The 14697-nt window shown below is 48.6% G+C and overlaps 1 protein-coding gene and 2 non-coding genes across 4 annotated transcripts; all 3 read left to right on the forward strand.

Annotated features, from left to right (window-relative positions):
- Positions 1–40: 40 nt before the first annotated feature.
- LOC122615196 (fatty acid synthase) lies at positions 41–12600 on the forward strand. 2 transcript variants are annotated; one of them, XM_043790143.1, is made up of 7 exons: positions 41–236; positions 1708–1932; positions 3049–4526; positions 5917–11145; positions 11208–11303; positions 11684–11827; positions 11889–12600. In XM_043790143.1, exons 2-7 carry the CDS (start codon positions 1761–1763, stop codon positions 11997–11999), a joined length of 7230 nt encoding a protein of 2409 aa, XP_043646078.1. In that variant the 5' UTR covers positions 41–236; positions 1708–1760; the 3' UTR covers positions 12000–12600. The 2 variants fall into 2 exon arrangements, with proteins under 2 accessions (XP_043646078.1, XP_043646086.1); XM_043790151.1 differs by having other exon boundaries at positions 41–191.
- LOC122612002 lies at positions 4827–4946 on the forward strand. The gene has a single exon (XR_006325575.1). It is a non-coding gene; the product is annotated as a U5 spliceosomal RNA (small nuclear RNA).
- Positions 5314–5433, forward strand: LOC122612001. Its single transcript, XR_006325574.1, has one exon. It is a non-coding gene; the product is annotated as a U5 spliceosomal RNA (small nuclear RNA).
- Positions 12601–14697: the final 2097 nt, after the last annotated feature.

Raw genomic sequence — 14697 nt, forward strand, 5'->3', positions numbered from 1 at the left:
GGAATCCGGCGAGTGCAGCCCTTGTTCAGTCTGTCTGCGCAACAAGTCGGATCTATACGTGCCCACCAAGAAGGATATACAATCACACTCCAACCTAGGAAGGACCTACTAGCCCAGCCAATATCCTGGTTTTCCTGCAAAACCAACGGCATACGAAAAGGATACGCGATCAGTGAACCAAAGTGAATAAGGTGCCGTCCATAAAAGATACTATCCGAATTAGTGGTATACGAAATGTGAGTCAAGTGGAGTGTACCAAAGAAGTGGCGTGTTCTGAAATGCGAACTATTTTTTTCCCAAGAAAAGCGAATTATTAAAACTAAGACGTATTTTAACCAGCCAGGATAACACGCCATACAAATCAAATCCACGAAATGGAAGTTCCGAATAGTCAGCGTACTTATCTTTAATTCAAAGAATTTCCTCAAGTGTCTAATGAGAATGGTGAGGTGTTTTAATTAACCGAACGTGGCTGCCTAATCGCAAAGTGCCAATGAATTGTGAATGTTTACTGAATATATTTACCATATATATATGTGTATGTATGTCCTTTGGATTTTTTTTGGTGAAAGAAGGACTCTAAATATTTTGAAGCTAATAAACTAAACGCCTGTAAAAATGCACAAAAAACCATGGACTACAAAAAAATCACACTCCTAGGGTATTTAAAATCCTTTAAAGCAGAAAAAGTGGCAAAAACATTCATAAAAAGTGAGGAACCTAACAATTCGCAATTACTTCTGAAAACGCTTTGAATCGCTTTGAAATTGCTTTGAATATTCCGGAAACCTTTGAACCCACCAAAGCGAACATTCAGTACTTTATGTCCATTGTGTGAGTTCTGGCACGCGTCGCATTCGCTGATTCGTGTGTTGGGTCCGCATTTGGGGCAATATTCTATCAAAAGCTTATCGGAACTCTGCCCCTCTGCGTCCCCGATCCCGACCAGGTGCAGTGCACGCAGTCGAGAGCTGGACGACTATCTCGAGAGCCGACTCCCGTGACTTGGCAACAGGGAACCCAGTGACCCACACCCAGCTACCTGCTCCCAGCTCCCTGTTTCCTGCTTTCTGCTCCGTTTTGGATTCTGCTGAGTGGCCGAATCGTACGATCCCTGCACGTAGTGCTGATGGGGATGGAAAGGTGACTCTGGTGCAGTGGTTCCTTATCAGCAGGGCGACAATATTCATTAAGTCAAGTGGTCAGAATCGCTGCGATCGCGAGCATATTACTCATGATTTGCCGATTGAGCAGTTTTTAATGGAAAACCTTATCTATGCACCTAAGATTAGTGAATCGCTTCTAAATTCATAACCAAATGAAGTGCAAGCCACTGAAATTCCATTAACTTACACCCCACTCATGTCTTAGATAGATAGATTAATTTATTTGTACCCATGTCAACAAAATCGTCAAATCTTATCGATTTACAGTGTTTTTTACTCTGAGGTAACAAATTCCGTGCTTTCTTGTGACTGTGATGGAAATATTGTTTACATGCTGATAGCAAGAGCCCGATTAAATCGGATATAGTTCCTTGAAATACTATACATATTCAAGGTTAAATTTGTATTTGAAGAATTTAGCAATATAACAAACGCTTTGATATAAGTTGTACACTGTTAAAACGATTTTTGTATGCCCCAAACAGTTTTGATTGTAGTAATTTATGAATATTTACCCTGGGTTGTTTTGCGATTATTTTAGATCCTTGTACAGGTGGACCCTCATACAGACTGAGCCAAAAAAAAGACTCCAGAATGGCGAACAGGAAGAAAGCCCAGGCGGACTCGGCCGCTGGCGAGGATGGAGACATTGTGATCTCTGGACTCTCCGGGAAGCTGCCGGAGAGCAGCAACATCGAGGAGTTCAAGTACAACCTGCTCAACGGCATCGACATGGTCACAGATGAGCCCCGCCGCTGGGAGGCAGGCAAGTAGCAGGCAAAGATCACTTTAAAGTGGAAAATTTGCGTAGGAATATACACACATCAAAAGCTTATGGGCAAAATTCAATATTTTCATCAAAATCTAGTCAAAAAAGGTCGCAGAGCTGAAAGAATGGCTTTTCTGCACAGCTAATTAACTGATCTAACCACCCATATCACTATTTAAATGATTTTGAAAAATAAATTTTTTTGACAAATTTTGCATTTTTGGTAAGGGGTACCATCATCATTTTTTACGAAAAATGGAAACAATTTGAAATTTCAAGACGTGAATACAGATGGGTAGGGAATTTTATTACGAATTCAGAGAGCTATGACACTCCACTCTCGCAAAACTTTTTAAATAGTTATAGAAAAATATTGATTATTTGTATCAAAAAAAGGGGGTAGCAAGCTTTTTTCGAAAATGTAATATTTTCAAAGATTCACCTATACAAAATCTGGCCAAAATAAGTCGCACAGCTAAAAGAAAGGTTGTTTTGTACAGGTACTGAACATAGCTTATTATCCTTATCCCTATGACAACATTTGATTAAAAGACAGCCAAATGCTGGACAGTTTTGTACAGCTATTAAACAGAGCTAGTTATCCTTATTCCTTTGACAATTTTTTTTCCAAAAAAAAAGAGGAAATAATATACTTCCGAACGCCTTCCGAATATTAACGTGGTCGAGAAGGGCAAAAGAATATCTCATAAATCTCCCCTCGTTGAAAGCGAACTGCTCAAGTGGCTGACTCATAGCAGACATCAACCCCTCGAAGTTTGCTATATAATTCCCTCGGCCTCCTTCAGGCGACCAAGTGATTCCCAACTGGTTATGGCAAGTCCCAGTAGAACCCCCATCGACGACTGGGGCTCACCATGTCTCGATCGCCGCTTCAGTTGTGGAGCGAGAGCTTACGCAATGGAGCGGAGTGATGAGCACATATCCGAGGCAATTTTTTTAGTGCCTGGCCGCAAAAATGCCGCCGGGCCGTAAGAAATACATATGAAACTTTCCTATCATGCCATTATCGTAATGTAGTTGGTTAAATGAACCAGTTACTGAAGCTTGAAGATTGATTGTAGTGGTAATGGTGAAACTTGCATTGATTAAAAGGCATCTATGGACTCCCCGAGCGCATGGCCAAAATGAAGGACACCGATCTGGAGAAGTTCGACGACAAGTTCTTCAGCGTCCACCAGAAGCAGGCGGAGCTGATGGACCCCTGCATGCGGATGCTTCTGGAGCTGACCCACGAGGCCATTATCGACGCGGGCATCAATCCCGCCCAGCTGCGTGGCAGTCGGACTGGAGTCTACATTGGCCTGTCCTTTGTGGAGACGGAGCACGAGATCCCCAACATGGAGCCGAGCAGCATCAACGGCTACTGCCTGACGGGCTGTGCGCGGGCCATGTTCGCCAATCGCATCTCCTACACGTTCGACTTCAAGGGGCCCAGCTTCATCGTGGACACCGCCTGCTCCAGCTCGCTGGTGGCCCTGAACCACGCGTTCGCGGACATGCGGGCGGGTCGCTGCGATTACGCCCTGGTGGCGGGTGTGAATCTCATCCTGAAGCCCATCTTTGCCCTCCAGTTCCTGAGGCTGGGCATCGTGAGCCACGACGGCGCCTGCAAGACCTTCGATGCGGCGGCCAACGGTTACGCCCGGGCGGACACCTGCGCCGTTGTGCTGCTCCAGAGGCGGAAGGAGGCCAAGCGGGTGTATGCCAGCATCCTGAATGTGCGCACAAATACGGACGGGTTCAAGGAGCAGGGCGTGACCTTTCCGGACGGGCGCATGCAGCAGGCTCTGCTGGAGGAGACCTACAGCGAGATCGGCCTCAATCCGGACGAGGTGGTCTACGTGGAGGCACACGGCAGCGGCACGCCGGTGGGCGATGACCAGGAAGCCAACATGCTGAGCAACTTCTTCTGTCGCCCCTCGCGATCCACTCCGCTGCTCATTGGATCTGTGAAGTCGAACATGGGACACGCGGAGCCAGCCTCGGGAGTGAGTGCCCTGGCCAAGATGATCATCGCCATGGAGGAGGGCATTATTCCGAAGAATCTGCACTATCGCACGCCCAATCCTTCGGTTCCGGCTCTGGTCGAGGGTAAGCTTAAGGTGGTGGATCGGAATCTTCCCTGGCAGGGTGGCATTGTGGGTCTGAACTCCTTCGGCTTCGGAGGAGCCAATGCCCATGTGGTGCTAAAGTCTCACACTAAAGCCAAAGATCCTAAGGCATTCCCGAAGACTGGAGAAACCGAGCAATCCCTGAGGCTAGTTACCTGTTCCGGGCGCACGGAGGATGCAGTGCAACAGTTGCTGAAAGTGGCCACCGAGCAGAGGCACGATCAGGAGCTGCTGACCCTCATCAACGACATCCACTCGCATCCTATTCCCCTGCATCCCTTCAGGGGATACGCGGTCCTCGGAACGAGTGGATGCGTTAAGGAGGAGGTGCTGCCTTACGAGGAGGAGGAGCGACCCATCTGGTTCGTCTACGCCGGCATGGGCAGTCAATGGGCCAGCATGGCCAAGGATCTCATGCAACTGGAGGTGTTCCGGAACTCTATTCAGCACTGTGCCGAGGTGAGTTCATTATTGAATTTCATTTATAGCTTAATACGAGTATAAGACAAGCTAATATATTCTTTAAATATTCATTGAGATTGTGTTTTGCTTTGATCAGACAACATTTTGAGATATTGCATTTCATTGTTCCGAAAAAAGAACCCTTAGTATTCCTGTCGTTTCTTACCTGAAGTGCCAACCCTCTTCGATTCGCATTGCCTACCTTAGGGTGATTCCTTTCAGATTTCCCGTTCCCTACAATTCTCAAGAAGTTTTAGCGCAGTTCGAGTGTAGGGACCCTTGGCTAAAGTTGTATAGTCACTCTGGTTTCTCTTCAATTGTCGAATAAATCTTTCGCCTTTTACTAAAGATTTCCGTGGAGAGGGACACTCTAATGAGTCTAAACAGAATTTTTGCTTAGAGCCCCACTGGCGTATGCCTCTGGGGCCATAAATTATAAATTAAATCATAGTTCAAAAATGTTTATCAAGTTCAGCTTATTATAATCATAATAAAGCGGTGCATTTTTATTCGAGAGCGATTGCCTAATATTGTTTTCAATCAGTTATCTATCTAGCTAGAAGTATGTATAATAAACACTATTTATGGATTTAAAAAATGTGAACAATTTTTAAAATTTCTTTAATTGCATATATTTTGAAAATATCTCACTGACTTAAATAGAAATAAGTTACCACGGTTAGCCGAATCTGAAAGATATCCCTTTTCCCCACAAGTCGCACTATAATTCCCAAATAGTTCTGGCACAGATTGAGTCCTGACTCCTTTGGCTGGGGTGGAGAAGTTACTCTGGTTTCTCTTCAATTGTCGAATAAATCTTTCGCCTTTTACTAAAGATTTCCGTGGAGAGGGACACTCTAATGAGTCTAAACTGAATTTTTGCTTAGAGCCCCACTGGCGTATGCCTCTGGGGCCATAAATGATACATTTTAATACCAACTATAGCTTTCCGTTCTTCAGTTTTCAAATGTATCTTGTCCGTTGGCAAATAATGATTACACTTAACTTGCTCCATGACTAAAATTCTTTATTGCATTGTCGTGGAAGATAAGTCTCGCTGTGTATAATTTGTGCTATAAATTGAACCTTTTAAGCTGGGCACTTTAAAGTAACATAATGAACCCTTGCGTTTAATTCAAATAGAAAAGGTCTATATGCACGGCTAGAACTGGTTCCATTCTACGTAGACACTCAAGTAACATTGAAAATAAAATAACTTTAGTGCCAGCCTTATCGCTAATAGTACATAATATAGCATTTATTTAAAAGCTAAGCTATCAATTTTATTCGCTTACACAATTCTAAAACTTGTACACAGATTTCAAAAGCTGTTTGTCATCATTATTAAGTTAATAGAGATGTATTATATTCTTTAAATATTCTTCAGGTGCTGGCCCAGGTGGACTTTGATCTTATTGATGTGCTGACCCGTTCCACGGAGCGGACCTTTGACAACATGCTGTACTCCTTCGTCTCCGTGTCCGCCGTGCAGGTGGCTTTGACGGATCTTCTGCGGGTGCTGGACATACGGCCAGATGGAATCATTGGCCATTCGGCTGGTGAGCTGGGGGCAGCCTACATGGACGGTTGTCTAACGGCGGAGCAAACAGTGCTGGCCGCCTACTGGCGCGGCAGGAGCGTCCTGGACACTCCGGACTTGCCGCGCGGAAAGATGGCTGCCGTAGGCTTGAGCTGGGAGCAGATCGGTTCTCACATCCCCAAGGATTGCTATCCGGTGTGCCACAACAGTGATGACAACTGCACGGTGTCTGGGCCACCAGCATCCATGGACGCGATGATAGAGGAGCTCACGGCGAAGGGAGTTTTCGTGAGGGAGGTTGGCTCTGGCGGCTATGCCTTCCACAGTCCGTACATCGAAGGAGCCGCTCCCATGCTACGTAGCAATCTGGAGCGACTCATTACGGAGCCCAAGAAGAAGAGTATGCGATGGCTAAGTACAAGTGTGAAAGAAGCGGAGTGGGAGTCGGAGAAGAACCACCTGGCATCGGCTGGCTACTTTATAAACAACCTCATATCCCCCGTGCTCTTTCACCAAGCCGTCAAGCGGATTCCACCAAACGCTCTCATTGTGGAGATTGCACCCCATGGACTCTTCAGGGCGATTCTCCGATCCTTAAGTCCGCAGATAAGCTATGTGAGTCTCATGCAGCGGGGTCATGCCAATAACTTTGAGTTCTTGCTGAGTCAGTTGGGCAGACTCTACTCTGCCGGAGGGCAGCCGCAGATCCTGAAGATCTCCCCTTCCGTTCCCTATCCCGTTTCCCGTGGCACTCCCATGCTGGGCTCCTTGGTGGGCTGGGATCACTCACAGAAGTGGAACTACCCCAAGTTCAAAGGCGGCAGACAGGCTGGTCAGCTCAGTGTGGAACTGGATTTGGGCAAGGAGGAAAACGCCTATCTAGCGGGGCACACGATCGACGGCAGAGTCCTGTTCCCGGCAACCGGCTACATGACCCTGGCCTGGATGAGTCTGGCCCAACAGCAGGGACTGGACTACTTGCGCACGCCCGTGCTATTCGAGGATGTGGTCTTCCATCGGGCCACGATCCTCAGCGTGGGCACTGTGGTGAAACTGGCACTTAACTTCTTTCCGGGCAGCAGCTCCTTTGAAATCTGTGAAGGCACCAGCTTGGTGGCGTCCGGCAAGATCCGTCTGGTGAGCAATGTGCAGCAGGAGCAGCTTCAGCTGTCATCTCTGCCGGGAATAGCAGGCTCTAACAAGCTGAGCACCAAGGACATTTACAAGGAGCTGCGACTTAGGGGCTACGACTACAGTGGTGTTTTCCAGGGCATTTTGGAGTCGGATATTGCAGCGGTGACGGGTCAGTTGCAGTGGGCGGACAACTGGATCAGTTTTATGGACACCATGCTGCAGTTCCGCATCCTGAGCAATGATATCCGTGAGCTGTACGTGCCCACGGGTATAGAGAGGGCGCTGATAGATCCTCTCAAGCACCTGGAGCTGGCAAAGAAGCACCAACAGAAGTTAAGTGTCAACTGGCATCGCAACATTTCCGTGGTCAAGTGCGGCGGAGTGGAGATACACAAGATGAAGACCGCCCAGACCCAGCGGCGATCTGGTGGCCAAGCTGCACCCAGCTTGGAGCGCTACAGATTCTGGCCTAACTCCCAGCACTTGGGGCAGCGGGAGGAGCAGGAAAAGTCAAGGAGTACAGCCCTGGCAGTGGCCATTCAATTGATCATCGAGAACAGCGGTGGAGCAGTAAAACTCAAGGGCGTGGAGCTGGCCGGATCGCGAACCACTTTGGACTCGCTAAGTGCCATCCAGCTGCTCGAGCTGATCGAAAGGGAACCGATTCTGGTGGGAGACATGGCGGTGGTTACCAACGCCTCCAGTGAATCCGAACTGAGTGAGCAGCTAAAGGAGCACGGCATTCGGGTGATAGCCAAGGATATCGCAGCTGGTGCTGTGGAGCAGCAATGCCATTTCGTATACACTGTGAACATGCTAGCACAGAACTCTGTCAAGGATCTGCAGCACTGCGTGGATAGTCTTAAATCCGAGGCGGGATTCCTGCTCCTGGAGGAAACGGCCAGCAGGTATAACATAATAGGAAAGGAGAAGTTGAACAAACTGAAGCTGGTGCCCGTATTGGAGCAGTTCTTCGGTACGGATCGAGTGCTTGTTCTGGTCAGGAAACTATCGAAGGTGCCGTCCAACCAAGACCTGACCCTTCACCTAACCAATAAGCAGTTCAAGTGGGTCAACGAGCTCAAGAACTGTTTTTCCAAGGCTCAGGCTGAAGAGAGAAACCTCTATTTGGTGGCCCAGGGAGACCCCAATTCAGGAGCTCTGGGTTTGATAAACTGCCTAAAGAGGGAAGCTGGCGGGAATTGCCTACGCCTTTACCTCATCCTCGATGAAGGTCTGCCCCAGTTCTCCCTGGAGGATCCCTTCTACGCCGCACAGTTGGCCAAGGATCTGGTCATCAATGTGTACAGGAATGGAAGCTGGGGTAGCTACCGCCACCTGAAGATGGAATCCCGCCCGCCCATGCTGCCAGTGGAGCAGGCGTATGTCAACACCCTGGTCAAGGGGGATCTCTCATCACTACGCTGGATCGAGAGTCCTCGTTCCAGTCCCACGCAGTCGCATTTGGAGCCCTGCACCGTTTACTATGCTCCGCTCAATTTCCGGGATGTGATGTTGGCCTCCGGAAAACTGGGAGTGGATGCTCTGCCTGGGGATCTGGCCTATCAGGACTGCGTCCTTGGTCTGGAGTTCGCTGGCAGGGATTCGTGTGGCCGCCGTGTAATGGCCATGGTCACTGCCAAATCGCTGGCCACCAATTGCTTGGCCAACCGCAATCTCCTCTGGGAAATCCCATCGAAGTGGACCATGGAGCAGGCTTCCACTGTTCCGTGCGTCTATGCCACGGTTTATTACGCTTTGGTGGTCAGGGGTCAAATGAAGGAGGGTGAAAGGATCCTCATCCACGCCGGTTCTGGAGGAGTTGGTCAGGCGGCCATTTCGGTGGCTCTGGCTCACGGACTGACCGTCTTCACCACCGTGGGCAGCAAGGAGAAGCGGGAGTTCCTGCTGAAGCGATTCCCCAAGCTGAAGGCTAAGAATATTGGCAATTCGCGAGACACCTCCTTCGAGCAATTGATCATGAGTGAAACGCACGGAAATGGAGTGGAACTCGTGCTGAACTCCCTTTCCGAGGAGAAGCTGCAAGCCTCCATCCGCTGCCTGGCTCTGAATGGTCGCTTCCTGGAGATCGGTAAGTTCGACTTGAGCAACAACACCCCGTTGGGCATGTCCGTGTTCCTTAAGAACACCTCCTTCCACGGAATTCTTCTGGACAGCGTAATGGAGGGGGAGGAGCAGATGCAGCTAATGGTGGCCAAGTTGGTGGCGGAGGGCATCAAGAGTGGGGCAGTGCAGCCGCTGCCCACCACCGTCTTTGCGGAGCAGGAGATCGAAAAGGCGTTCCGCTTCATGGCCTCCGGCAAACATATTGGCAAGGTGGTGATCAAGGTACGTTTGGAGGAGGAGCAGCAGGCGGCTCTCCCGCGACTTAGGCAAATTCAGGCCATTCCGCGCTCCTACATGCACCCGGAGAAGAGCTACATCTTGGTGGGGGGACTGGGCGGCTTCGGTCTGGAGCTGGCCAACTGGCTAGTTTCCCGAGGTGCCCGCTTCCTGGTTCTGAGCTCTCGTTCCGGGGTGAAGAGTGGCTACCAGGCCCTGATGATTCGTCGCTGGCACGATCGTGGAGTCCAGGTTCAGATCGATACCAACGATGTGACCACGGCTGTTGGCTGCCAGAGACTCCTGGAGGTTAGCAATAAGTTGGCCCTGGTTGGGGGCATCTTCAACCTGGCGGCAGTGCTACGGGATGGATTGATCGAAGATCAAAGCCCGAAGAACTTTGAAAAGGTAAGTGCACCGAAGCTGCTAGCCACCATTCACCTGGACAAGATCTCCCGGGAAATTTGTCCTGCACTGGAGTACTTCGTGTGCTTCTCCAGTTTGTCCTGCGGCAGGGGAAACATTGGACAGACCAACTACGGACTGGCCAACTCCACGATGGAAAGGATCTGCGAGCAGCGGCAGGAATATGGTTATCCGGGCACAGCGATTCAATGGGGAGCCATTGGGGACACCGGACTGATCATCGAGCACATGGGCAACAACGAAACCGTTGTGGGCGGCACTCTGCCGCAGCGGATGAACAGCTGTCTGGAGACCCTGGACCTCTTCCTGCAGCAGCCCCATCCCGTCATGGCCTCCATGGTGGTGGCGGAGAAGCGCAAGACGGAGCAGGCCAACCGGTTGAGCTTGATAGCCACCATCGCGAATATCATGGGTCTGAGGGATGTGAAGAGCGTCTCCGACAAGACCACCCTCTTCGACCTGGGCATGGACTCGCTGATGAGCACAGAGATCAAGCAGACGCTGGAGCGTCACTTCGACCTGGTCCTGAGCGCCCAGGAGATCCGCCAGCTGACCTTTAGCGCCCTGCGCCAAATAGACGCCCAGGAGCCGCCCTCCGCTTCAGTCTCGTCGCCCTCAGCCACTTCCAGCCTATCAAGGATCAAGGAGGAGGCCAGATTGGAGGTCCAGCCTCAGAGCGATGAGACGCGCAAGGTATTCGCCAAGGAAGTATTACCCCAGGAGGTGATGGTGCGCCTCCGTTCAAAGGCGCCCGTGACCAGCGAGGATCCGGCTGTGTTCTTCCTGGCTCCCATCGAGGGATTCACAATAGCCGTGGAGGCGCTGGCCGCCTCGCTCACCTGCCCCGCCTACGGGCTGCAGTGCACGGAGCAAGTGCCTCTGGACTCCATCGAGGCCTGTGCCGCCTACTATCTTCTCCAGATCCAGAAGCTCCAGCCCCTCGGACCCTACCACATCGTTGGCTACTCCTACGGCTGTCTGCTCGCCCACGCCATTGCGGTGGCGCTGGAGCAGCGCCGCTTCGGAGTCAAGGTCATCATGCTGGACGGAGCGCCCACCATGGCCAGCGGCTACGTCCAGGAGGCCAAGAAGCAGACGGACGACCTCAACCGGCAGCAGTCCATGACGTTGGCCTACTTTGGAGCCCTGCTCGCCGACGTGGACTACAACCAGGTGGGGTCCTTTATTGAGCCTGATCCTTTGAATTGTCCCTATAAATAATTTGATCCTAACAGTTACTGCAACTCCTCGATGGAGTCCAGACGTGGCCCTCCAAGCTGGACAAACTGGCGGACACTCTGACTGCTCACACACAGCAAACCAGAGAAGTGGTGGGTTTTTAGCGTTTCCAATTACAATATTTCCTGATAATATATGTGTCAATTAGTTTTGCAACCCACCATAAAAGCGCAAGCATTTGTTGAACGTCTATACGATTGATGATTAAGTGTTGGCTTAACTATAGTACTTGTAGACTAAGCTGATGCATTTACCTACACCTAAGGGTGTGTTTATAAGTAGAAGTATTATAAGTAGTATTTATTACCGAGAGCTATTGCACAAGTGTGTATTTCTTTATAGCCGTAACAAGTGCCATAATAAACGCGGGCGAACAGTTATTTTGCAATTAGCTCGAGTCACTTAAAACATATTGTTGCATTATATTGAGTTTATGTTCGTAACCAACCATATTATTTGAACATCGTCACAGATCAAGAAGGCCGCCTGCATGTTCAAACAGAAGCTACTACTTTCCGAGAGCTACAAGGGCGCCCAGCAGCTCCACAGCGACGTGGTCTTGATCAAGTCGGCCGAGCACAATGCGATCATGGCCCAGGACTATGGCCTCAAGGAGGTAAGTGCCCACCAAATCGATTAATTTCCTATTACCTAATGCATACTATTACCAATTGCAGATTTGCAGTGCCCAGATCGACATGCATGTGGTGGAGGGCACACATAGGACGTTCCTCAAGGAGCCGCACACTCTGCAGATCATCGAACGCGTCCTGAGGAAGCGTCCCTAATGGAGGAGAAGTAGTTCGTACGATTATGCCGATCAATTATCCTGTAGAACTTGATGTACATATACCCTAACCCTAACCATACCAATACACGTAGCAATCTCGCATTGATTGTTTAAGAATAATTAACGCACTTAGTACGGCCGAACTTCACTAATCAGAACATTGTTAATTTCCTAAACTTATACTATCACAAGGCATATCTCCCAAAGTAACTGGCTTGCGGCCAGTCTGGCTGTTCAAACGATCAGGGAAGTTCGCTCGTGTTTCAATTTTACTCGCGTGGTACTCGCATGATTTTCTCGATGAATCACGGCGATCCGAACATTCTGACCCGTGCTGGCTGGCTTTATTGACCCGACTTCGGCGTACCTTTCCATACTTGATAATGCCGCCCACTCTATCGCGACAGTGATCTCGCCAGACGATTAATAATCGACGAAAAAGTGGTCCGACTTTGGCGGGCAAATCAAAATATCTACATCTCCGTCACGCACACAACAGCTGACCACTTATCGCTGTTAATGCGAATTTAAGCGTCGCACAGAGTCCAGCAACTATAACAGAGGTTTACACCAATAACAGTGGCTTTGGAATGCCGAATCAAAAACACCCTATACCCGGAAAAATGTTCGGCAGTATTTAAACTTTGACCGTAATGCATATGTCAACGCGAGTTGAATTAATAATATCCTTTTTGAACACTAACTATTATTATTATAATTATATTCATTAAGACCACATATGATTTAGCAGCTGCTATCAATATAAAAAACCCACATCTTTAATAATCAATATCTCTTTAGAATCTTAAAATATGCAGAGTATTCTGCTATCGCATCGCACACAAGGGTTAACATCTAACAGCGTGAGAGCAGAGAGCAGCAAAAAGCTCTCTGCCGGCGTCAGCGTCGGCGTCACGCCGGCGGGCGTCATATAAAAGCCGGCGCTCACCTGATTCTCGCATTTCCGTTCGTCGCAGCATTCCGCCGTTGTCGTGTTTTTCCAAACCGCTACGCTACGTTTAATTCCCAAAGAACATAACCGTGTGTGGCAGAATAATTTGCAAAAACTAATAGCTACACCACATAACGGCAGCTAACGGAGAACTTTGAGTCGAAAGCAGCAGCAGCAGCAGCAGTAACAGCAGAGCCCGAAAGTTTCAGTTTCTGGATTATAACGGTTTCCCCACTCAGTCAGGACCAACTGTAAAGGAACACCCCCCTCGAATCCAAAACCGAATCCGCCGCGCAGCCCTCCGCCCGCTCCACTCTAAGAACTCGAAAAACAGCTGTCGAGGAATCGCCTGATTTCTAGGTATGTACAAAAAATGGCAGCCGCAGGAATAAAACAGCCCCTGTTCCCATGTGTGTGTGTGTGTGTGCGTGTGCTGGTGTGCGGAAGAGAAAATGAAAACGAAATTTTCGCTGGACAAAAAGTGAATTTCTAACGAAACAAACAAAAAGCTGAAAAAACGGAAAAGTGTGCAAAAAAATAGGAGAAAAATGGTTAGATCAAGCGTCTCCAAGTGATCAGTCGCCAAGTCGGCTAAAAATACGAATTACTAAGCTCGCACTTGCCCTCCAGTGCTTTTGACCTTTAGGACCCTTCAAAGTGTTGTTCCACACCAAACGCCCCCCAAAACAGCAGTTCCTGCTGCGCTGGCTGAGACACCAAATTACACGCTAATTGCAAGTCGTGGATGGTGGGGAAGCTGGTGGAGAAGGTCCAAGTCCCCAGACTTCTCGCGTCTGGCGTTGTAAGGAGTGCTCCATATAGGGGCTTCGCGATAGGGTTTCCCCTTCTAATTGCCACGAAGGAGCTGTTTTATTTCTACGATTTCCTCGGCAGACAACGGCAACTTGCTAGTAATGGTCCCTTTGCAAATATATTAGTTTCATATCGGAAATCCTTCCTCAATATTCCTGTTATACATTGCCGAATGACATTTTTTCGACCCCAAACCTTCTGAAATGACAAATCCAATGATTTCCTGGTTGCGTGTGGCAATTTCATTATTTTACAACCATGCTAACTGCACAGCCATTAAGACAGTTACTAAAAATTAAATTTGAAATTGCTTGTAATACGAAAATAGGGCTGTCTACGTATTTAGCTAAAGTCAACCAATAGAAAAGCAAATATTATAAATTTTACTTTGAAATTACATTGGAAATTACAATGGAAATTACATTTGAAATTACATTGGAAATTACGGTGATAAATGAAATAAATGTGTGAAAAAATTGTGTGCTTAAATACGACATAAAATGCTGAAGTTAAATTCCTAAAACAAAATAATTATCTGAAACACTTAGAAGCTTAGCTCTATTAAATGAATGCCCAAAAAGCTGGAAGTGAGTTATCAAGCGATCGCTTTGCATAGAACAACAACACTCAGCAGGCCATAAAGACGGCCACACTCCCCGATCCCCAATCTCCAATCCCCCAACCAAAAAAACAAACAAGAATCGTGCGATTGTGTGATTGGAAAATTTCGAGTGTCTGGCTAATCTTTATCGGCTAATAGAGTCGTCGCTTCCTGAAGAACACGCGTCCGCCGGCGATCAAACATTTCCGATCCAGGTGCACAGTCGTATGAGTAGGCAGTGCTGCCTTATCAGCCTTATCACTACCATTCGGCTTCGGAATCACCCCATGGCCCAGTCCCAGTCAGAGTCAGTTTCGCAATCCCAATCAG

This window comes from Drosophila teissieri, chromosome 2L (assembly GCF_016746235.2).
Source record: "Drosophila teissieri strain GT53w chromosome 2L, Prin_Dtei_1.1, whole genome shotgun sequence".
Classification (NCBI taxonomy): domain Eukaryota; kingdom Metazoa; phylum Arthropoda; class Insecta; order Diptera; family Drosophilidae; genus Drosophila; species Drosophila teissieri.

Excerpts from the sequence above, each read along its gene's own strand:
- LOC122615196 (XM_043790143.1), top strand. The coding sequence starts at position 1,761 with ATGGCGAACAGGAAGAAAGCCCAGGCGGACTCGGCCGCTGGCGAGGAT. Across the intron at positions 4,527-5,916 it reads CTATTCAGCACTGTGCCGAG|GTGCTGGCCCAGGTGGACTT; the intron begins GTGAGTTCATTA and ends AATATTCTTCAG. Across the intron at positions 11,304-11,683 it reads CACAGCAAACCAGAGAAGTG|ATCAAGAAGGCCGCCTGCAT; the intron begins GTGGGTTTTTAG and ends ACATCGTCACAG.